The sequence below is a fragment of the Empidonax traillii genome, unplaced genomic scaffold (assembly GCF_003031625.1).
Source record: "Empidonax traillii isolate 1590-97213 ecotype Southwest subspecies unplaced genomic scaffold, ASM303162v1 scaffold263:size1499331, whole genome shotgun sequence".
NCBI classification, from domain to species: domain Eukaryota; kingdom Metazoa; phylum Chordata; class Aves; order Passeriformes; family Tyrannidae; genus Empidonax; species Empidonax traillii.
In genome coordinates, this window is record NW_020955456.1 from 770,858 (window position 1) to 794,829 (window position 23,972).

The window sequence follows — 23,972 nt, forward strand, 5'->3', positions numbered from 1 at the left end:
TTTGATATTCCCTGTTTATATGGTCAGGGATGGCATAAACCCTTTGGTCAGGGCATCCTCTGACAGCAGGACCAGCCCATAGAGCCCAAGCCATAGAGCGCTCTGAAACAGTTCAAGGGTGGAGCAGCTCACAGCAGCCTAAAACCCCACTATGAGCAATGTCTAAAACCATCCACGGCTCTGGGAGGCAAGGCTACAGGCTCTGTCCAGACTGTTTCTCCAGGAGCAATGGCCTTCCTGCAGTGCTGTCCCACCTCCTGTGAGCTGCTCCTCTCTGTAATCCATCCTCTGTCACTCCAGCATGGAAAAGGGCTGGCCGGTGCTGAACTGAAGGCAACCTCTTAATCAAACTAAGAGGTGGGAGTTAAAGTGTTTGTAAAATACCATACAAATGGGAGGGTTTGATCGCGCTAAATGAAGGATCTGAATCATTAAATTAAGTGGAAAGCAATGTACATGGCTAATTTCAAGGGTTGAGGCTGAATGCGGTTTTTAAATAGGAAGTGATCAGCCCGCTATACACAACACAGAGCGGCTCTCAAACATTTTTAATGACAGTATTTGTACACACTTTAGTTTAATTAACACATGGCACAAGAGGGGTTTGGTAACTAGGATGTAGTCTCACACCAGTCGTCTCAATTATATCACATGAAATTTCAAGCATCGATACACCCCGAAGAACGGTGCCCGTCCCTGCCCGGCAGGCTCTGGTGGCTCGAATTTCCATCACACCTTGTTTTTCTTGGAATGCGACAGTAATTCCTTCTCTCCAGATGGAGAAGTCCCCTTAGAAGTGGATGCACAGCTTCTCATTTGGATTTATTTCTTGTTTTTCTGCAAATCAGAATTAAGGGGGCTGTGTGTTGTCACTGCCCAGTGATCCATGTTACATTTCTGACAGCTATGTTTATTAGTAAATATGTAGTAATTGCTTCCAGAATTAACTAGAGCTGCTCTTGTGTGTCTGAACGTGTAGAGAGATTTCCTGTGATGTGTGATCCCTCTGTTAGCACAGCACTCACTGGCTGCTGGGGGACTGTGGCAGGCACAGCTGGGTTTTACTTCCCTGCGGGCGCAGTGTTGGTCCGGGGAACCAACTTCAGAATAATCGGCTTCTCTGGTATTAAGAGCCCCTTTGAACTCAGCTTGATCGGGATCTGCAAGAATAAGAGGAAAAACACACTTGGAGACAGACAAATTAAATAAGTAGAGATTAAAGGAAAGAAACCTGGCCACGGTTTAGGCACATACCAGGTCCGTAGTGCCTGGAAGTGCAAAGAGCCTGGTGTTGGCACCCGTGGCGAGAAACTCAGCACCCGCCTCTTCACCTGAGAGCATCAAACCATAATGGGCTCCTCACCTGAGTTTCTTTGCAGGTCTGGAAGGTGAAATGTTGCAACAGGGAGGCGATGGCGACTTTCAGAGTGAGGAGAGCAAACCGCATCCCGATGCAGTTCCTGGGACCAGCCCCGAAGGGCAGGTACGTGTAGGGGTCCACGGACTCCTTGTTTTCCTTACTGAACCTGGATAATGACATGGGTGGGGAAAAGAAATGAAGGCAGCAAAAACCAAAACCTATGTTTGTTATTTATCCAGAGAACTCTCGCTGGGGCCTTGCAGAGATTTGTTTGGTTTTTTTTTTCCCCAAGGTGTCTCAGGATACCCCAGCAATCAAGTGCTGTGTCAGAGCCCTCCTCCAGGGCAGGGTGGGATCCCACTTGAGGGTTTGGTTTTAATTCTGTCCATCTAGATTGCTAGAATTTGGAAGTAAGGTGAAAATCTAGGCAACATGCTGTCCCAAGGTGACTGATACTTCCTATCTGTTGTATTTAGTGAGAGAGAAACAGGTTGTTTTGTTTAGGAGCAGCCCATGGCTTCAGTATTGCTGGGAATGGGATGTAGATACCATCTACAAAAATAACCAGCTAAGAAAGGTTATCACTTCCTTGGAAACAAGGAGGGAAGGCAATTCTGGAAAGATCAACTCTGGCAAATTTAGTAGAAGCCTGTGTGAAGGGAACATGTTCAGCAATGAGGATTATATAGAGGATGGCCAGCAGTTACAAAAACTTACCATCTACCCCCTCTCAGCATGCCTAAAAACTGGGTACAAGATCCTGTGATCAGTGTTATTGTCTCAATAGGATTGTTATTTGAAACCCTGCTTTAAGTGCAAAGCTCATTTTCTTCTTAAAACGACATTCCCATGAGCCTGCAATTTCTCACCCATATTGTTTGTAAAAAGATAGGAAGCACACCGTTAGGAAGCTAATCAGAGATTAATGCTTAATTACTAAGTGAGGAAAAAGCAGCATGATATTTCTCCCCTGTTATTATGCTTTTTGTACCTTTCTGGCCTGAACTCTTCTGGGTTTGGCCAGTACTCGGGGTTGCGGTGCAGGACATAGGGTGGGATCATCACAATAGTTCCTTTGGGAATGGTCACTCCATTTATTTCTACATCTTTCTTGCAGGTCCTCTCAAGCCGCCCTCCAAGGGGATACATCCGAAGGGTTTCACTCAGTGTCATGTCAAGATATTCCAGTTTCATTACTGCATCGTATGTGAGAGGAGCCTGTAGGATGACAGCACCAGGTATGTCGGCATGAGAATTGGATTGTCCTAAAATAAGCCTGGAGACCAGAGTGTCCCCAGCCCCCACTGCCCCAAGTGCTGACGAAACAAGATAGGAGAAAAGCACACAAGATAGAAGCTGAGTAATTGGTTTCGTGTTTTGCCTTCCTGAGTTATGGAAATGCCTGGAAATCCACATCCACTTGTTCATGGGTGCAGAGGATGGCAAATGGGTTTGTGCAGCGGGGTGGCTGGAAGGTTTCAACTGCCAAAGGAAAATCGCTACGAGGCTGAGTTGTCTCAGTGCGTGTCCCTTGGAGCTCTTGGGGAAGCCACGGGGAGGGAGTTTATGAGATAAAGATTTCTCGTTGTCCTGACTGAGCCAGGAGGGCAGCAGGGGCAGAGGGTGTTCACCATCACTCAGCATCCCCTCACCTTGTTGGGAAGAGCTGCGTCGATCTCCTGCACCAGCTTTTGCTGCACGTCGGGGTGCATGGCCAGCTCGTAGGCCAAGTAACAAAGGGTGTTGCTGGTGGGCTCGTACCCACCAAATATGAAGATGAATGCCTGGGCCAGGACCTCTGTGTCTGTCAGGGCTGGGAGGAGAGAGGACACAGGACATGAGCAGAATTGGTGTTGGTTGATGGTCTCAGCAAAGACCAGGTAGCAACAGGTGGGGTTGAGGCAGATTTGTTGCAGTTGTTTTCTGATAACACGTTTGTAGCTACTCTGTCTGACTGGAAAAAGTAATTTGATAGAGGAAACAGATGATTTCCTGAGCGTCAATGATTGATGCTGAAGTCCTACTCCCTGGCCTAGGATCTTAGCCCTGGTGCTTGCTGGTCAGTGGAGGTGGTAGTGACCCGAACAGCTCCCCATAATCTCCTCACTCCCACAGCCCCTGTTCCCACAATGAGTATTTGTTACCTTTATATGAGTGATTTGCTTCCTTGTTCTCATGGTTGGCTGAGTTCTGGGATTCGATCATCAGCTGCAGAAAATCTACCCTGCCCTGTGAGGGAAAACAGGAGAGTTTCTTTGGTGACAGGTTCCTTAGAAGGTCCTGGTAATTTCATAGCCTGAGCACAATTTTCGAGCTGCAAATGTCCCCAGAATGCACATGACTTCCTTACTGAAAAACATAACACTTGTTAAGTCATTTTTGTTAAGCCATTGGCTGGGAGAGCAGTGTCTTGAAGGAATTTTGGGACAGGGACCCAAACTTTAAAATGGAGGATTTTGCCAGGAAGCAGCTGCAGTTTTTTAAAAGCTGGAGGAGAAGTCGCGACCCTAAAGGTGGTTTTGCTGTTATGTGCTGATTCTTCTGTGCTCTCTCATCCTCTGCCTAATCTTCTTCAGGGAGTCTCTTACTCTGATTCATTACAAGTTCTGCAGATCAAAGCTTAGTCCAGTTCTGTTGAGCCTTTATCTGGATTTAGCTTCAGATCACAGATGTACAAAGTCCACCTGACTCTCTGCCAGGACTGGTCAGGTGGGGCTTTTCTGACAGTATTAAAATCAAGTGTTTACACTTGAGTAAATTCAGGGTTTTGTTGTGTCGTTGTACTTTGGCTTTACCTTTGATATCATCACCGTAATTGTATTTCACTCCAGTGTACTTTGTCACAATTGCTATCAAATTCACACTCCCTTACCTTGTGAGACTCCTTTTCACGTTCCTTCTTAATTTTGGCAAGGGATCTCATGAAAAAATCTACAGCATCAGAGGGGAAGAAGCTGAAATTCAACTTGGCCAAGAGAGGAGTAGTAAATGGGAATACAACTGAAAAACAAATGAAGAACTCAATCACACATTGCAAACTAACTGCACCTCCCATCAGATAGCTGTGGATGTCACTGAGGAAGTAATGATGCTTCTGAAAGATTCTTTCCTTTTTTAATTTCTTTACCTGAGGAAAGCCTGGACTTTGCCTTTTTTTTTTCGTCTTTCTCATTCCCTTGGGATAGTTTTAAATGCAACCCTCTCCCAGACTTGTCAAATGGGCACAACCAAGCCGGGTATAATTCCTTTAAGAGATGACCAAGGCATATTCCACCTCCTATTTCTAAGGCACTGTTTTCCAAGGACAGGTTACTTCTGTACATTGTACAGCACCACAGCAGGAATGTGGCTCAGAAGAGAAATACTGAAAATTCTGAACTCCTTTTTCAGGCTGAGCTATTCACTGCCCCGCTGTGCTCACACAAACATTTTCAAGTCCCCCTCAGAGCATTCCCTTCATCACAGAGTCTTGATCTTGAGCTTTTGTACATATTCCTAAAATCTACTCATCAGAGTCTCCTCTATGCACAGATCACAACTTTCCCTGGGCTTTGGCAAGATATCTAACCTTGATTTAAGGTCCATTGCTGCTAATCTATAGCACTGGAAGAAATTGCATCTAATTACAGTCCCCACTCAGCACTCTCTTCCAGAAAGTGCATTTCAGACAGCACCACTCTCCTCAAGCCTCACTGGCTTTTCAACACTTATTTCCCAACACTTCTTTGGATATTGCTGGGGTGTTCAAGTGTTTCTTGCACTGTGGATGCCAAAGCTTTCACCCATCTCCTTGCCAGAGTTTTAGCATGAAGCTAATAATGAGGAAATGATGAGACAAGGCCCAGTAGGACTTGCATCCTGGCAAGGGAGGTTATCCAAGCATAAGTTGGAGTCACTTACATGACAAGATGAAGATTGGGTCAAAAAAGTCAAACTTGACCAGTTTCTTCATCTGTCCAACAAAGGGGTCTTTGGGGTTGTTCATGGAGTCAATGTTCACACCAAAGGAAGTGCTGGTGACAACATCCATGCTGTAGCTTCCAAAGATGCTGAGGAAAGGTGGAAGAGATGGATTGTGGTTAAATATTTGGGCTAAGAGAATGTATTTTTTTCCTAATGCCTATGTGACAGTCAAACATAAATTCTCATAAGACCTCCTGCCCTGGTTTTGAAAAGAAAATTGGATGGTAAGAAAAGAAAAATTGAAAAGAAAATTCAGTGGTGACTGAAAAACACAGTGAAAGGGGTAGATTTTTTAGAGAGCTTTGTTTTCAAGCCTGCACAGGTTTTGAAGTCAGACAGCTTTTCTCAGGATTTTAAAACAGCATGGAGCTACAGGAATGGGTTAGTGGAAGGACAGCATGTGGCTCTCGAGCATGTTGGATTCTTGGGGAGGGGAGGCAACGCCCCTTGCTTCAAACATGCCCTGAAAATGGTCTTGTTCAACCCAGCACAGCCCTATCATGTTACAAACTGTCCAGCCCCTCTCCTTTATGTTTTTTTTTTTTTTTTTAGGGGAGAGCTTTGCTGGTGTGTGGCTACTGGTGTGCAGCTGCCCCTTCTGCATTTGTGCTTTGAAATTGAGGATGAAATAGAGGGCTTTTGTTCCAGAGTCCATACAGAGGGTGCACATGAGGATAACACACTTGGGGCCACCCTGCAGCCTCACTCCACCCAGCAGTGGGGCACATGATGGACAGTGCTGCGTGTTGGGCAGAGGCATAAGAAGCTGGTGCACAGAGATCCTGAGTATATGCAGGAAAAACTGGGCTTTCCTGGCAGGTTTGGAGCATCTTGGATCTGTGGATTCACAAAGCCGTGCTGGAGCATTTTTCTCCCCATCTAATTCCCTCGGGAAGAATTCTCTCAGGACCTCCACCTCTAGGAAGTTTTGCTAAGATCCCAGTTTAAATTCTGCCTTTCAAGTTTCCAGCCAGGCTTCCAGCAGGCCCCATCCCTCATTTCAGAGCTGTGGCTGACCCAGGGAGGGATCTGCGTTGCTGGTAACGAATGAACCGCAGCACTTGCTAACAAGGTTTGCTGTGCCTGCTGCTCCTGGCAGCTACTTACTCCTTCACAGACAGCGAGTTGTCCTTTTTCAATTGCTTCTCAATGTTTTTCACCAAAATTTCCCCATAGTGCTTCATTATAGGGAACATCTGTAACACAAACCAGGTATGGTCACTTCAGTACAGTACATTTTACTCCTTTTAGATGGGCTCATGAAGACTACAGGGAGTTTCATGAATATTTACAAATAAGATCTCTCTGCTAAGGTTTTATTATAAGACTTTTCTGTTTCAAATTAGGCATAAATTAAACAGTTGCCAGGCTCTGACTGAAGAATTCAGGCCCCTGTGACAATCTCGGCCTGAAAACGCTGCCTACTGGCTTTCTGATTTAGTCTGTACCTACTCCTCTGGGTTTTACCTCTTTTAGTTTCCCACTGGTGAAGGTTGGAGAGAGCACAGTACGCAGCCTTTTCCACTGCTCATCTTCAGCTAATGAGATAGCGTCGGTCAGCACCCCTGCTAGATCCACACGCTAGACAGGGAAAAAGACAAAGTGTTAACCTCGGAAAAGAGAGCAGCTTCCTTGCAAGGATGGAGATGTGGCATGCAAGTCCCTGCCCATGCTATTTCATGCTGCTGGCAGCAGACTATGGCCTGACAAACAGCCTCTCTCAAGGCACACATACTTAAATAATCCCCTTTCTCCAGTAAACCAGCTGTGAGATGCCATTTCCAGCCCAAGAACAAGTAACCCCCCAAGCTCAACACCCGCACGTCTGTCTGTACCCACACCTCACAGTGTCACAACCCTGCATCCCACTGCTTCCTAGCTGGTGGCATGTGTGCTAGCTGGACCCCTACAGATTCCTGCATGCTCACACAGACCATATATATGCGTGTGAGAACAGAATTTGTCTGATTCTCGGCTCCCTCTGCCAGCCCGGGCGTGCAGTCCCAGGCTGTAAGGTGGGGGAACAGTGACATACAGTGGCCGTGCACAGCAATCCCTGTAGTGCAGCCACTCATCCCCAAAGGACGCTTCTTGGCATCCTGGCCCCTCCTGCACGTTGTTTTCGGGACTCTGTGGTACCTCACGCCGCTCTGCTCTTACCCTCCGGTTGGTGAAGGTGGAGTAACAGTCTTTCACCAGCACAGATTTAATGATCTGGGGGTCTGTGACACCCAGCACAGGTTGCCTGCCATCATAAATCCTGGTGGGGGGAGAAGAGGAGGCAGATAAATAACCCCAGATAGCTGAAGTGCAAGGCTTGGTCGATGCCTGTAAAACAATGTGTTAAACAAATGCTCCTCCAGCACCAGTTTTGCTGTTTAAGTACATAAATGTAGAAAGCAGGGACGGAAAAGAACTCCCAGACCTTCTCCCATCTGGTTTTGTAAATGATAAAGGGGGCTAAACACCTTCCAAATTCACTGGGAAATGAGCAGGGCTCAGTAGCTCAAAGGACCAGATACTAAATGAAGCAAGTGTCTCCACTTTCTCCCCTGACTCTCCGTGTTTTTCCAGGCACTTAAACACATTACAGTATTAGAAGGAAACTTGTTCGACCCCTTTCAGGCTCTTGAGTTGGGTGTCTGGAGACTTGGGCTGACAGCACTGAAACATCCTTGGAGATGAAACTCAATCCTTGTTTTTGTCTTTTAAGCTGCCAGTTCAGAATGCTTTCCTGGAACAGATGTAGATTAAGGAGATTTATGCGCTTTCCCCACTTACGTAAAGATATATTTTCCAGACTCAATTTTTTTTTTTTTTTTTAAAGCTGCTATAGGGACCAATGGATGCATCATAGAGGATATACAACTTGTAGCCAAAGTTATAACAGCAGTGATAAAAGCTATTAGAGATGTCTAGAGCAGAACAACCATAACTGCAGTAGCTCCCACAGCAGCCGGTTTGGATCAGCAGCACAAGGAAGACTTTGGATTGGCTTCTTCATTCAGTCTTGGGAGCCACTCACATTCCTCTGCTGTTGGTAAACCAGAGGAACCCACCCTCCCAGTTTCAAATTCCTGCTTAAGTAAATAGTTCTGCTGATGATTTTGTTAGGATCAGGGAAGGGCCTTTTGTTACCAGGTTTAAACTGGAATTCATGGTATCGGTCAAAGCAATGCCTGTGAGGTGTGACAGTGACACAGCCCTGCATCGTCAGCCTTCAGTGTCAGCCACCACCAGCACCTGTCATTGCTGTGCTCACCCTGCTGGGACTGTCAGGGCTGCAGGGAGAGAAAAGAGAGCTCTTCTAATGAATTGTTTTCTCCCCTTTGAGATCAGTGGTTCATACTCACCCCCAGACTTTCCCGTATTTCTTGAAGCAGTTGCTGTCAAAATCCAAGAAGCCCTGTGGAAAGCAATTTAAAAATTATCATAGAATATCCTGAGCTGGAAGGGACACACAAGAGTCATCAGAGCCCAACTCCTGGCACCGCACAGGGCAGCCTCAAAAATCCCACCATGTGCCTGAGAGCACTGGCCAAACATTTGAACTCCGGCCAAGCTGGTGCTGAATTATCTCAGAGCAGATGCAGTGGAGACGACCATTTTGGAGATGGTGGGATGTAAACTGATGTTCAGAGCTACCTTCTGAGTTCTCCTCCCAAAAACATCGTGGACAGCTTGCGAATGAGCTGTTTGCCAGGGCACTGTGAATCAGCCACGCAGGAGGGCTCCTCTGGGGCTGCCCCGTGGTCTGTGCTGGCTGAGCCTTATCCCACACGCTGGCCTGTGCACAGCCCACGTGTTGCAGTGGAGCTTGGCATTTGGAGATAGCTTATCATCCCCGTGTATCTGCTCAGCTACAGCTCTATGAGCAAAGGCAGATATTTGTGGAGCCAGGAAGGCTCCAGCCACTCACTTTGCGATATTCCAGGCACGTCCCGAAGAAAGGCAGAGGCCTTGGCCCGGGAATACCCAACTTCTTGAACAAGCCAAATGGCCAGGTCCCGTATCTGTGGGACAGAAAAGACAAGGGTGTTACATCACTGTGGAACTGGGGCTGGGAGTTCTCTTAAACCTGGAGACTGCAGCAACATCCCTTTGGAGATGAAGCTGGGGAAGTTGACGCAGGAGCTGGAAAAAAGTGGCCCAAATGAAAATTGCCCTGTAAAAACTACTTAATAAACACAGTAAGGCTCACTGTTTTTGAGGGATCCCTTTGATGTGAAAGCAGCTGTCTCCATAGGTGCTCCAGAGGAAACAGTACCTTGAAGCCTTTAGCAAAAGCCCAAAAGTTCATTGCCAACCAAAGGAGAGGCAGAAGAGGGAGCTGGGAGAAGGAACACCAACCAGGGTTATACGTTTTTTCTGAAGAGAAATCAAAGCAGTGCCAGAAGTGATGTCCCGAACAGGGCTTTTGTCAAACTGTACTTTAATTTTATTTATTGTTCTCCCTCCCTTTAGTCCGGCGGTAGCTCAGTGGAAGTCTTGTCTTGATGGTTTTCTCTTTAGATTTTATTGACAGCTTTGCAGATTTCTTTCCTCTGAAGCACCCTTTCTGGCAGCTCTAAAGTTATTACTTCTACCTCAGGGCTTTCTGTTTCTCAACAAGGGCCTGGGCTGCAGCCCTTTGAAGCTCGTGTTAGGCTGTGTTGAAAGAGCACCTCAAAATATTTGGTTTTAGTTAGTAGCTGCAGCTTCCCAAGTGAGCAGTTCATTGCAGAAGGGTTGTAAAACGGCAAAGGTTTGGCAGGGGATATTTTCAGAGGTCCTCTTTGGGCCAGGAGGCAGCAGCTGCTCAGCCAGGATCTTGGGGATGCTTATCTGGAAAACCAGAGCCCAGGCTGAGACTTAGTGAGGGGTTTCCCCTTGCAATTAGTAATACTTTTCTAAATTTGGGGGACCCCAAATGAGATCCCAGCCCCAGCAAAGGTTCTGCCACAGCACAAAAGCAGATCCCATCTTATGGCCTAAACAGGGCAGGTGAAAACCAGGGAACTGGGCAGTTTCAGGTGCAGAAAGATTTCACAGATCTCAGTTTGTCAATGTTTAATCTCTTCTGTCAAAGGTTAATTCAGTACTAAATATCAAATGTTTGTGAATTCTTGTTTTTAATAGGATAGCCAGGGCTGTGGGAGGACCAGGAAATGTCAGGTTGGACTGGTTACAAAATCCAGAAATACTATAGGAGCATAGGCTAGGCTTAATCCACTTGAAACACAGCCAGGAAAATACTGACTAAAATATAGGGAAAAAAGTCTAACACTCTTACAACTAAAATGTGTCAGGGTTTTCTGCAGGCTGAGAAGGACCATTCAGTGTGAAGCCAGAGAATAATCATTATTTCTTCCTACCATGTATGTGAACCAGAAATGCCCGAGATTCCCTCATGTGTGAACTGGAACAGTATTGCCTCAGATGGATAAGAAGCATCTAAACAACCTCCCTGTGCCAAGGCAGTGAAATTTCTATTTTAGCTCAGATATCAGAGCATAAAGATGTGGGTTTGGTCCCTTTTGCCGCCACAGAATTACAAGGGTCTGTGGGAGGTGGAAGTCTGGTAACCAGCAATCTTAGATGACCAAAAAGTTACTGCAATAGGAGGGTTTGGTTCAACAATGAGGATGGCTTTTTTTTGGTTTGGTTGGTTTGGTACTGGGTTTTGGGTTTTTTTTAAGAGTCTACCCCAAACAGGCTTTTGAGTGATCCAAATCCCAGGAAAAGGACTGAAAAATATGGCTAAAACTTACAGAGCTGCTTTGGCTGGAGCATTGCCAGGGCAGACAAATGGGCTGTGCTCGTGTGCACCACATTAATCGTTAAGGTTTATGGTTAGCAACACGCTGTCCCTGCCTCAGGGCTTGTCAATGCTACCCAGTTTGTCAGCTCAGCCTTGTTGGCAGGGGCTGCCAGCAGAGATGCTGTGTCCCAGCACAGGGGGGTTCAGCCAACAGTGCTGAATGGCATCAGCAAAGCCAAGGAGAGTATTTTTTCACCAGCACAGCTCCCCTTGCGTACATTTCTGCCTGTGGGAGTTTGAAAAGCCAGGAGCAGGTGTCTGACCTTGCTCTGGGCTTCACTTCTTCCCCCAGCAAGGATGATCTGTGAGGATGGACGTGGGATGCTGCCCCTGCAGGTGTGTGGCAAACCAAATTCCTGGAAAGGTCCCCTCCAGATCCTGGTGCCCGTGAGTGGAGCATCTTCCCTGGGCACTGCAGGATGCAGGAGGAGTAAGAACTGACTGTGAATATTCTTTTTCTGGTCTGCTGCTCTCCACCTTTGCAGCAGGGTCATCTTCTGCTGACTCTCCTCCACAGCAGCCTCAGCCGGGGAGGCACAGCTGTATGTCTTTGGAAAATAACCTAAGGGATCATCATCCTGCCTGAAGCCAGCACCCTGCTGGTAACCAATACCTGGCGCCATCATTATTCAATTATTCCTTTGATGTTTAGCTGCAAGATCCTAGCTGTGTGAGAATACTCCAAACCTTGAAGCAAGATCACACATCTGTACAGTCTATTTAGAACTCCTCTGCCACTTCCCAGAGCCTGGATAGATGCTGGAAAACTGGAAATCACACCTACTGTTTGCTCTCCAGCAGATGAGCTGCATGGAAGCGAAAGATGGCAAGAAGAGGAAAAAGGCAGGAGCAAAGAATCAATAAAGAATATTTTACTCACGCTACCAGGAGGGCTACGAAAAGAAGCACGAGGGCCCATGTCTCTGTAGAGAAGGCGGGAAGAAGGTTCATTTCCGTTCTTCTCTGACGGGCTTGGAGTTCTGCCCCGACGTGCTTGTCCCACGTCTGTGGGAAATAGGAGTGCTTGGCAGGGTGCAATCTTTTTTATCCAATCATATGATTTAGGGGCCCTCCTTCTGTCATGAAGTAGGAGGAGTGGAAGGCAAAGGTAGCCAAGTATGCTAATCTGAAAAATACGATTCGTGTGAGTGACAAGTGCCTGGCTGAACTGTCCAAGGTTCAGATTATTTCATGCATATGTTGCCAAGCATTTCAGCTGGTTTCTCTTCTGTGAGTAATAACTGACTTCTTATTGACTAATGCTCCTGGGCTCCTCCACCAAGCTAAATAAAGCCAAGTTACAATGAAAAGGTAAATCCCAAAGCAGGTGTCAGAGTTGGTTTACAAAAGGGAAAGAGAAGTGAAAAGGTTATTCACACATTGTATGACAAGATCTTTTCTGGCAGATGAATTAGCTTTGACAGAATTTAAGATTTTTGTTTAAAATATCTCTTTCTCTTGCGAGGAGCAAGCGCTGCCTGCAGTGGCCACAAGCAGCTTCCAGCTAAGGCAGGAATTTGCCCCCTGTAAAGGCTGTAGAAGTGCACCTTGTTTGCTGGCACCTGGCCAGGTGTTTTGTAAGAGAAATACTGTCACTCCACAACTGTGAGCAGTTAAAGTACCACCCTTTCCAAAATACCAGCTCATGGATTGAAACCAGCACTCACCCTTCTGCAGCAGCTGGGAAAAAAAAGGCACAAGTAAAGCAAAACCACAAATTTTGTAAAGGCTTTCCTGGTGTGGATGGAAAGTAAGAGTGTCCTAGAGGTATGGATGTGCCGAGAGACTCTGATGGTGAAGAATACTGGGCTATTTGGAGGGTGTTTGTTAGTGGGGGGATCATGTTAGAGCAGGAGGCTCCATGGTTTGCACAGATGTGCTCTGCAGCCTTTTTAGGTCCTCGTTTAGATTCACTCAGAACTCAAAAACGAGCAATTCCCTGTGGGCAGGCAGAGCTGCTGCCTTCAGCAGGGAGTCTACAGTCTGCACTGGGTGCAAATAACCGGGTGTTAGAACACTGTGTGGCCTGTCAAAAGCCCTGTTTCTCTGAGGATGTTGCTGTGATTGATGCTGAGGTGACTGATCAGTGGATCTCTGTCCAGGTGGTGATACCAGACATTCCAAGAGTCATCATCACCTTGCCTTAGCTCAGCAGCACTTGTATCTCATTCCACCTTTGCCTGGCCTTTGCTCTTACCTTGAGGGACAGCTCAGTTGCAGGTTATTTTGTAATAAACACAGTCTGCTTTGGTTTGACATGAACAGACAAGTTCATGACACGGCTCTCCAAGCCTGGGTTGGGTTCTACTGTTTTTGATTCGGAGATGTTGCAAGGGCATGTGGTTAAATAGGTGCTTTCCCATTCAGGAACAAGTCACAGCAGTGACTCTTCCTCCAGAGTTCCTCTTTGCACATTTTGACGTAGCCTTGAAATTTGAATTTACTGGACACCAAATGTTCCCAGCTCACTGTGTTGTGAAATTTGTTAGTACAGTTTATTCAGGAAATAGGATTGCTGTAGGGCTCTCCATCCTCAGTAAAAATAATCCTCAATCCTTGTCCTCTTTGTGTCTTTTTTAAGGGTAATTATAGTCTCTGGAAAAACTTGTATAAAAAACCAGATAGTTGCAAAGTCTTGCTGTGGTTTTGCATTGTAACCTGATGATCTCTCAATTGGACTGTGCCTACTGACTTCAAACAAACAAAACCCCACCATCCCCTTGAGAAAGCCAATGGATAAACTAAAAAAAAAAACCCTCATGTGATTAATCCATGCCAGAGGAAAGTCAATGACCCAGGAACAAATGACTGATTTTCACATAAAAGTGCAGCTCAGGGCTAGTTTGTACCCAAATGTGCCCTATATTAAAACTGTAAACCTCCAACTGTGGTGCCCCTCAACTGCTGGGGGTGCAAGAAACCAGTCAGGAGGTCCTGTTTGAGAGGTGACCTGGGCACCTTCAGAGGGGAGCCAGGGAAGGCTTGTCCTCCTGCCCTCTATCTTTGGGAGAGAGGAGAAACATCCACTGTTTGCATCATCTTCAGGCAAGGCTGAACCCCCTCTCACAGGAACGGTGGGAAAGGAGGAGAACACACAACTGCTGACCTCCCTCACTTGGGCTGTTGCCACTCTGCTTCCAGGACAGTCACAGGCTGGGGGGGAGAGGTGTGAAAAGCCAAAGTTTGCAGTTAATTCGGAAGAGAACTGGAGCTCCTTTTCCATTTCTAATGCCCCTAAGAAGCCCAGATTAATGGATTAATGGCTTTCAGGAAAGCAAAATAACAACACGTTGTTATTTGCAGCATAAAGAAGGGAGTGCTGCTAATCCAGGTTGTGAACAAGGTGTGATGAGCAGGAAGGATTTCTGTGTAGTAATAACTGGGGGCTGGGCAGTAAAATGGAAGAACCCGTGTTTCTGTCACAAGCTGTGAAGCCAAATGATGCAGGGTAAGAAAAACGCTATGGAATAGCAATTCTGACTGGGGCACAGGTGTGGAGAGGGATGAGCAGTTTAGAAGACAAAATGCTACTGGGGGAGCCGGGGGGGGGAAGCCACAGTGGGAACACATTTTGTATTACTGATATAAAAGAACAGGAATAGGAATAGGAATAGGAATAGGAATAGGAATAGGAATAGGAATAGGAATAGGAATAGGAATAGGAATAGGAATAGGAATAGGGAGGGCCAAGCTGGATAGGTCTGAATTTTTAGTTCTAACTTTTGAGTATGGTCATGAAAGAGGTTTTCCTGAGATGCTTTGGGGAGTTTGTTTTAGATTTTCAGGGCTGGGCCCGTTGCAGTAGAGACTCTGCAGTGCTACTTGGGGTGTAAATATTGCTGGGGAGTTGTGTCATTGTGGAGTACTTTAAACTCTCAATGTACAGATCATAAAAACTGCTGCTAATAATGCAGAGCTCAGCTAATCTCTGTATGCGAGAGGCCAGATTGTGCACAGGAGAAACACCAAACTGGCAAGAAGTGACACTGTTTTAGCTTCGGAGTTGATAAATAATTTCAAATATTCTGGAAGAATGGTTAAGGGTAATATTACCTTGGGTTGAATGAACCACATTCCTTTAGATCAACAAAACTGGAAGTATAACCAAAACCAAGCTTGTACCTCAGGCTCTTTTTTCAGAAGGACAAATTAATGAAACAAACCAGTGGAAGATCTCAGGACCTTCAATCTAGACTGTGTCTAACCTCCTTCTTAAGTCAGCAGTGCCAATATTATCAGCCAAGAGACTTGCCACTGCCTGAGCAGCTGCATTAAAAGGATGCTCAGAATAAATCAATCAGGTAGGAAGTGGGAAGAAAAAAAAAAAAAACCAAACCAAAACAACAACAACAACAAAAAAAAACCCCACACAAATATTTTGTAGTTCAGGATACACTATTATACGTTCTGTCCATAAGATCTTCTGGGATGGGAGCTTGTTTCTGTGCCTGTCCTGACTAGGAGCAGCCCAGTGCTTGAACACACTGGCTCACTGGGGTCCAACTGGGGGGGGTCCAGCATATTGGTGGCACTTCTCACCCCCTTGGAGAGGTGCCCCCAAAAGCCTTTGTTTGTTTAGTCCAGCTTAATGATAGCTGGGCTGGAAGGAGGTTGCTGCGAGATAAATGCCAGGTAGAAGAGCTGTTGAATCAAATTATGATGCTGGCACAGAGACAAATGGTAATAATACAGCCACGAATAACTGCTACGCTGGAAATGAGCACAGTCCTGCCCTGGGAAGCTCAGGAGTCTTCCCTTCATAGGGTTAAAAGAAAGAAAAAAAAGGGTCAGATAATGTAAAATGAGGCGAGATAAGGCAGCTGCTGATGGGAGGAGGGAGCAATACATTAAATTACCAGAGCTCTTCTGCCAGAGCAGTGCGAGGAGTTTGCTTTCTGCACAGACAGAAGATGTGGGGAGGAAACTATTTATTTTTCCCTGATGCACAGTGGTTTAGTTACCCACAGGAAAATACTTCATAATGAAGGCTACATTTTGCTGGCAGTGGTGAAAATATTGATACACTACTGCTGGATAAAAAAAAAAAAAAACCCCAAAAAAAACAACAATGTATTTGGAGGGGTGGAGGGGCCTCCAATGATACTTTATGTAGTTCTGTGTATAGATGACTGATACCCTCCTGCACATAGATTTCCTTGGGATTTAAAAAGCTCACAAAAAAACCTCAACAAAAAACTAATTAATTCCCCTGGATGTTTTGTTCCATATACTGAGCTTTGGAATTACACAGAAACTAGGACATTTTTCTGGCGCTTTTTTCAGTTAAAGTAATATCCCTGATACATCCCAATCTTCCTCCATAATCTTTGCAATATATCATTATATTCCTTTTCATTCTAAGAAATGACAGCTACAAAATCTGTATGAAATCTGGATGGCTAATTAACTCCGAGCACTGCATTCTTTTGCCCAACCCAATACAAATGCCTCCTTGAGGTCCTTTAACCTTTTAAAGTGAGTTAAGAAATAATAAAGTATCCTGCCAGCTCCACCCATGACTTCTTACCTACAATGCAATCAAAGGCAGGGAACAGCAGAAAAAATCCTGGACAAATACAAATGTAGGTGAGATGTATTTCCAGCACAAGGTGTATAAGATCATGTTCTTTCCTGGCTATTTTTAGGGAGGATGGGGAAACCGCATGAGAGTGGTGCTTTGTTGTGCCATCATTTTGGCAAAGTCATCCCCAGGAGTGTCTGGCATTGCTTGAGCAAACTTCAGCCTGGGGATGTCACAGCCCGGTGAAGTCACTGCGCTTCGCTTGTTCAGAGCAATGGCTCTTTCAGAGGGTGACAAATCACCGGCAGGGTAAAGGGGTTTGTTACACAAAGCGCTTTCCTGAGGTTGTGCCCGAAGCAGGAATGGCGTCATGTCCCTGCCACGGCTGCAGCTTCCCCACAGGGTGACCTGCTGGGATGAGCTCAGCGGGTTCTGCTCCACCTTGGTTGCAGTCACACGGTCAGTGAGGATCATGGGACTCCAGTATCTGTGAGAAATGAAACCACAGTCCTTTCTCAGGTGGCTCTTAGGCCACAGATCACTTGCCTCTGCCATATGACATTGGGGGGTTTGCTCCCTCCACTGCTCTTTGGCAGGCTGGGGTAGACGTGGCAGCTCTCACCACAGAGATGTGCCAAAGTGGTCGATGTCAAGGTTGCTATGTGTGGAGGTTCATGGGAAGGTTGGGTTTTAGTGCATCTCACCTAAATAGGAGCGTTTCCAACTTGCTGCTCCCTCTGGTCACCTACCTGATCTGCTCCCAGTAGCCTGTAACACTAGAAAAGGATTATCTCCAGGTTATTTTTTCATATCACATGTCAGGGCATCCTGATATATTATTTTTCTCTTCTGTTTTCTAAATAGTTTTCTCAGGGTCTAAAGTTTCAGCTTAAAGCCAGCCTTTTTTTTTTTTCTAAAAGTAAATGGGATTATTTTGAGAATCAGTCCCTAAAATTATCTAACATGACAAAAATACAGGCTTGTTTGAATCACACCGTGATAAGTCTTTTTTTTTTTTTAATTAGTGTCAAGATAGTTACGATAAAAAAAAAAAGAAAAAAGTTGTGTCATCTCAATTTCAGGTTGTAAATGAGTCTGAGGGGTCAAAGGGGTTTAAAGCCTGGACGTGGCTCAAACAGTCACTGGAACTGGCTTATCTGAACTCAGAGGCTCTTGGAAATAAGACCTTTGGGACGTCACAAGTTCTGATCTCAGGTCATCATGTAAAAACATTTCTCTCCAGCCAATTTGCCCAGGCAGTCTGCCCTGTTGAATATTTAACCAGTTGCTAGAAAAATGTGATGATATTCAAACCACTGAGCCTGGGAAACCCTAACAGATGTGTGGGAGAGGGTGAGTCTCACCAGAAAAACTTCCATTAGTCCCAAGAAATTGGGCATCTGGTTTCTCTGGAGCAGGGGACTTTTCTTTGATCCTTCTGTGTTTTTTGGCCATTTTGTGCCCCTCTGGCTTTTGACTTACCCGCACCAGCAATCTCATATCTGGCAGGAGGAGCCTTGGCTGGAGGCAGAAATGCTTGGCTTGGCTGAGGAGGGCATCTCCAGCCCCAAAGCCCCAAGCCTTTTGGGTGCTTATTTCCTCAGCAGGCCATGCCTGCTGCTCTTCTGATTTAGAGAGGAGTTTATTTTGGAGAATAGTTGGGCGTGCGCTCACCAGAGCGCTCCGGCTGCCGTTCCACGCTGGTCGGTACCGACGCCTTGGAGATGGATTCAGGTGCAAATCTGACAAGACACATATAAATGGCAGGGACAGAAATAGTAGCTTTAAAACACAATTATTCCCTCAGGTTGACGCTCCTGCCCAGCGGCGTGGCGGGTTCTCAAGGAAAAAGCAGGGAGAGGGAGGGCGGTTTCAAACCCTTGTAATCCTTGTACACCCGAGAAATCCTTGCAGGTGTGATCTGAGCCATAGGTGCTGAGTGTCTGAGTGAGAATCAGGTTCTTGGTGGCCACTGTGCTGTTAATTTTCCATGTTAACTAGGGCAAGGTTCTTTGGAGCCCTCACCATACACTTTCCTCTCTCCTGCTCCAACAACAGCAGCAATTCCCACTCTTCCCAGTAACCTTCAGCTTCCTCGTGCCTGTATGTATAACAAAGGCAGACCTTTAAAATGTTGGACAGAGACCCAAACTGAAGGGCACCGTGATAAATTCTGGCAGAGGTTTGACATGATGGGAAATTCATTCCTCCCACATAAATTATTTCCTGCGCTTTTCAGGCTTTAGCCTTTTACTGTGCATTTTCAGCAATAAACAGTGAAATATGACATTATTTACTTGTGAAGCACTAATAATGTGTACACACCATAAAACCTGATGATGCTCTGGTGAGCTCCCAGTCACCAGCATAAACACAGGGAAGCAGAACGTGCCGGGGACCCCGGCTGTGTGTCCAGGCTGCTTCCCTGCTTTATGCCTTCCTGAAGCATCACTTGCTGCAGGCAGCCCAATTTATTCCCTGCTGACTTAGCTCCCCAAACACATGGCATGCCCTCTCCTTTAGGGTTCATCTCCCCTGATTTTATAAACATCCCTGAGCTACTCTACCGCTACCTGACCCGGCTTGTTTAAGTGACACAACCCCATCACAGCTGAGCTCAGCAGGGGTTGGGATATGGGATAAAACCTGAGCCTTGCTAAACCCCACTGCAGGGCTTGGGCACAGTTAACTCAGCATGGCTGGCTGCAGGGGTGAAGTGTCCAAAGGGATTTTCAGCATGTGTGCATGGATAATGCCATAATGAATTCCAGGCACTTTAAGTTTTCTGCACGATTTTTTTTTTTTTTTTTTTTTTTTTTTTTTTTTTTTTTTTTTTTTTTTTTTTTTTTTTTTTTTTTTTTTTTTTTTTTTTTTTTTTTTTTAATTCCTGAGGCCTTTCATGTTGATGTGGCTTGACTTGGTGTTACTGAGCTTTGGGTTAGCTTAGCCTGGCTTTGCATGATCAGAAATAGCCATGCCCACACCGTGTCCTCGGACCCACTCCGCGTCCTTGGCACTTGTCCTCGGCTCTGTGGGCTCTGAGCTGGCTGGATCTGCAGCAGCAGCTTCTGCTTGGAGAGGAGGCTTGTGGGATGCATTCATGGCATCCCACTGGTACAGTTTCTTACGTTAGGGCAGGCCAGGGAAGTTTCAGATGAAATTAAAGGTGAAGCCTGGGATGCCCCTGGGTGTTACTGAGACTCTGAACCCGGCAGGATTCCTGCAAAAAACACAGTGAGGACTTGGGTTAACTCTGTGGGGTAGCCAGGTCATTCTCCCAACAGGATTTGGCAGCATGAGGAGCACAGTTGGCTCATCAACCCCTCAGAATGCCCAAGAGACGAGAGCTGGCAGCGTGGTGAGGCTGTGTGTGAGCAGGGAGGGGGAGCCTGGCCCCCTCCAAACACCCAGCGGTTCGGCCATATCTATTATCATTATTGGAGCTGTCAGCTGAGATTCAATACAGGGCTTCAGAGAGATGTATCGGGGCCAGCTTCCACGCTGACTTACCACAGCAGCCAAGGAGCCAGCTCCCATCTCATTTGTGCTCATTTAATCCATTGATTTCACCGGGGAGAAGGCTGAGGAGGAAGGCAGCAGCGGGCTCTGCAGAGCACAGCACTGGGCACCCTCTGGGCTCGACCACCTCACCCTCCTTGAACCATTCCCAGGAAAAAAACAGGGGGAATTGGGACCCCAGTGCCTTGTGCAAACCCCAGGACTAACATGTAGGGACAGGCTCTTCCAGAATCAGGGCTCTGGGAAGCGCTGGACCATAACCCTCTCATTCTCTGATTTTCTTCTCCCTCTGCAGTACATTCTTACAGCTTGACTGTTTTGCTCCATCTTAAGGTTGTTCTGAGAAAGGGAGGCTGTTTGCTATTTTAGAAGAAGTTAGGGCAGTATTTCTGTTTTCCAGCCCATTCCAAAGCTGTGCAGCAGTCAGTCTCAAACAAGAAGGGCCACAACAATTTTCTCTTATTATAAAAATATTGTGTCAGAAGTTAGGTATCTGTGGGGTGCAGAATTACCTCCAGCGTCTATGCATTTGCATGGTAAATGAGAATATTCACGAGAGGAGGCTGCCCTAGGAATACAGTGAGGGTTTGCTGTCCAGATTAATTGAAGGGCTAGAGATGTTGCGAATGTGATTACCTCTTCTTATCTTGTTCTAAAGTCCATGCATTATCTACAGTGTTTCAAAGTTATATATGTTTTTTTAAAAAAATCAATAGCAGTGGAATTCTCATTATCACCTACCTACAAATAAAGTTATATAAGAAGCAGAGAAAGAAAAACATTGGTGTGGGAACCTTTATGTTTGCAAGTGGATTTTCCTTGTAAGAAAAACTATTGAAAATCTCACAAAATTCGAATTGCAAACCCACCATTGTCCCCTCTTGTAGATGAGGCTTTAAGAAGCTGTTTTCTGAGTGCCCAGGGTCAGGTACTTGAGGTGAAACCGGTGTTAGATTTTGGCTTGGCCAGCAAATTCTTCAGTATCTTTTTCTCCATGGGCGAGTTTAGTAGTAGATTCCACAGAGAACTTGGTAGGACTTTCAGAGATAAAGATGAGTTGGTTCTTTGGCCCCAAGAGCTGAGCACAGACACCTCAGATCCCCCTTTCCCCCAAGGCACATGGGTCTCAATTAACCGCTTTTATTCTGATCGCTCTCATTAATCCAGAGTGCGGCATTTGAGATGAGGGACTCTTTGCACCCAAGAAGAGCATCTGCTGGTGGCTCAGCACTAGGGGACTGTGCTGGGCTGGGCCCCTCCAGCCACAGAGGGCTTCAGGCATTGCCTCTGCCACCACAGCCCTTCCAGAAGCCACTGCCACAGCCCCGGGTGGCTCCAGAGGTCTCAGGCACCACAATCTGCAAGCAGCAGGGTCAGCAAAGTTCCTGGCGCCCTTTCAGCCTGCTGTGATAAACACACAGTCACACAGGTTTTATAAGAACAGGATCTGCCCTTCGTTATCCAAACGAGGTCGAACCTGTGCCAGCACAGAGCGATGAGTCATGGCAGGTTTCGATTGGGATTTCTGATTCCTGAACAAGGACTGATGAGGCTCCCCGGTAGCTCCCATTAATCTTCTCCCCCGCAAGCTCTGCACGGCTGCAGTTGAAGAGGTTTTGTATTTCATTTGCACAAAAGGTGATGGTGCAACAGCTCTGGCAGCCAGGACACGGGTGGGAAGGATCTCGTTGGGGTTTCAGGCCAGGGATTTCACGGCAGTCCCTTGTCGTAGCTCGGCAGTGCCTTGGAGGAGTGAAGCTGCAGGGAGAGGTCTCAGTCTCTGTTTGAGAGATGTGATGGCTCGAGACAGCTTCTCCAGGGGTGTGGAGGAGCTGCTTCTCACCGGTGGGGCCAGGACATCCCATTCCTGGGGAATTCCTTAGCACGACAGTGGTGCAAGGGCCTGCCCACCACACCGGTACCCGTGTCCCTAAGCAGCAAAGCCACTCATGCTTTCCACCACTGGAGGCTTCCTGATGAAAGTTGTGTGGTTTAGTTCTCTCCTTAGCATTTCAGGGAGCTTTCAGACCAATTAAATCTTTAATGATCGCTCCCAGCTCTTTGCACAGGGGCTTTGCTTCTGCCTTTGTTGCAGACAAAGTGTGTCTGTGTACAAACCACCTCAAACACAGCCGGAAAAAGCCAAACATTCCTCTCCCTGCTCCCCTGCTCTCCTCCTTGGACCCCACTCTGCCAAGGAGAGCAGAAACCAGCAGCCCTGTGTTCAGAGTCCCAGGGAGCCGAGGGAATCAGTTTTCTATTGAACCTTTCATTCTCCAGATATCAAAACACTTTGTGAAGTCGGGGCCTGTAGGGAAGCAGAGCTGCTATTTATGTGATCAATAAAAAGTTTTACACGGAGCCTTGGATGCTCACAAAAGATGGGAAAGAATGTAGCTGAAACAGCTCTTCACATGAAAACAAGATGTTTATTGGTATTGAAACACCCTGCTAGGCTGAAATCAGACGCCAAGCGATGTGAGCTCGAGCCAGGATGGTTTCTCGTTGTGGAGGGGAGAGGAGTGGGCTGGCTTTTTGCATAGAACTAGCTAAAATTTCCCTGTCATTATGTGTAATAATAGAAGGATAAATGCACAGCATGGTGAGAAGATTGAGGTTGGAGCCAAGGGGGACAGAGCCAATAACTTTTTCTATATTTTTCTGCCGCATGAATTCTTCACACCTTGAACTACTTTTTCTTGATTTTCTTCTCCTTTTTTATTTTTCCTTTTTTTTTTTTTTTAATATATTGAGGCAACAGCCAATAAAAGAAACTAATGGGTTAGAAACCACGTAAGCAATCTCCCACTGAGCTTTATTCCCCACAGGCTCATTGCATCAAAGGGAAGGCAGCAAAATAGGGCGACCAAATGCTGTGTAACAACGAAAACAAGTTGGCTGCTGCCAACTCTGCACCCCACACGGGGCAGGTCACGTTGCCTGCAGGGGCTGCTGGACTCATGGGGTCGTGGCACCTGCCTGGGCGGAGTGAAGAGGACATTTTGGGGCTTTTCACAAAGCACAAAGCTCGTGCCTTTGCTCTGCGTTCCTCCTTCCCCAATCCAAATGCAAATACATCTCTCTCCAGCTGCTCCACTTTTTCCTGTGCCACCTCCACACTCGGAGATGAGGTTTCTTGTTTGCTGTGATTCCTCTCTTGCTGTGTTTAAAGCCTGATTTCTGGGTGGAAGGGGCAGAGAGACAATTTATCCCGTGTATCTCCTGCCCGCCCCTTCACCAGGAGGGTTAATTCCATCCCACATGTGATATCTTCCTTTCCTCACTCCACCTTACCGACCTGAGCAATGTACAGTTACCAAATCCAGGCTTCCTATATGGAGCAGATGTTACTTCCACCTCCTTTCCAGTTTAGCACTTCACAATTTTTTGCTTGTGCTCTTTCCAGCCCTTCGTAATTTTGCTCCATAATAATGGGATGAGCATCTCATAATTAGTGCAAACCACGGTGCTGGGAAATGTGACATGGTGGGAAAACCCTGAGTGTCCCCAGTGCTTCCTGGGAGATGTCAACCCCCGAATTTTCAAAGCAATCTGGAGAGACCAAACACTGGTCACTGCACACAAATGTGGCCTGTGGATAGTGCAGCAATAAATCCTGTGCTCTGAGTAGAAGCCTTGCAGTCAGCACAGAGCAACAGCAGCAACTTTATCAGGGGCTCTGGAAGCTGGAAAAAAAGACTTTAGGAAGGATAAACTCAAGGCTGTTTGTAAAGGTTTCTCCTTCTTCTAAATCCTACTGATTCCACAGCTGGTGAGTTTGCTCAGTGGGGTGGGTAATGCAGCTCAGG

The 23,972-nt window shown here is 46.4% G+C and overlaps 1 protein-coding gene across 1 annotated transcript; it reads right to left on the reverse strand.

Annotated features, from left to right (window-relative positions):
• Positions 1 to 889: 889 nt before the first annotated feature.
• On the reverse strand, positions 890 to 12,163 carry LOC114060195 (cytochrome P450 3A9-like). Its single transcript, XM_027889512.1, has 13 exons — positions 12,004 to 12,163; positions 9,243 to 9,336; positions 8,677 to 8,729; positions 7,484 to 7,583; positions 6,791 to 6,904; positions 6,431 to 6,519; positions 5,261 to 5,409; positions 4,233 to 4,360; positions 3,505 to 3,589; positions 3,013 to 3,173; positions 2,352 to 2,578; positions 1,364 to 1,526; positions 890 to 1,160 (listed from the first exon to the last, which is right to left on the reverse strand). Exons 1-13 carry the CDS (start codon positions 12,072 to 12,074, stop codon positions 1,062 to 1,064), a joined length of 1,533 nt encoding a protein of 510 aa, XP_027745313.1. The 5' UTR covers positions 12,075 to 12,163; the 3' UTR covers positions 890 to 1,061.
• Between the last annotated feature and the right edge of the window lie 11,809 nt (positions 12,164 to 23,972).

Excerpts from the sequence above, each read along its gene's own strand:
- LOC114060195 (XM_027889512.1), bottom strand. The coding sequence starts at position 12,074 with ATGAACCTTCTTCCCGCCTTCTCTACAGAGACATGGGCCCTCGTGCTT. Across the intron at positions 6,520-6,790 it reads CCAGTGGGAAACTAAAAGAG|ATGTTCCCTATAATGAAGCA; the intron begins GTAAAACCCAGA and ends TTTGTGTTACAG. Across the intron at positions 1,527-2,351 it reads GAAGAGTTCAGGCCAGAAAG|GTTCAGTAAGGAAAACAAGG; the intron begins GTACAAAAAGCA and ends GTCATTATCCAG.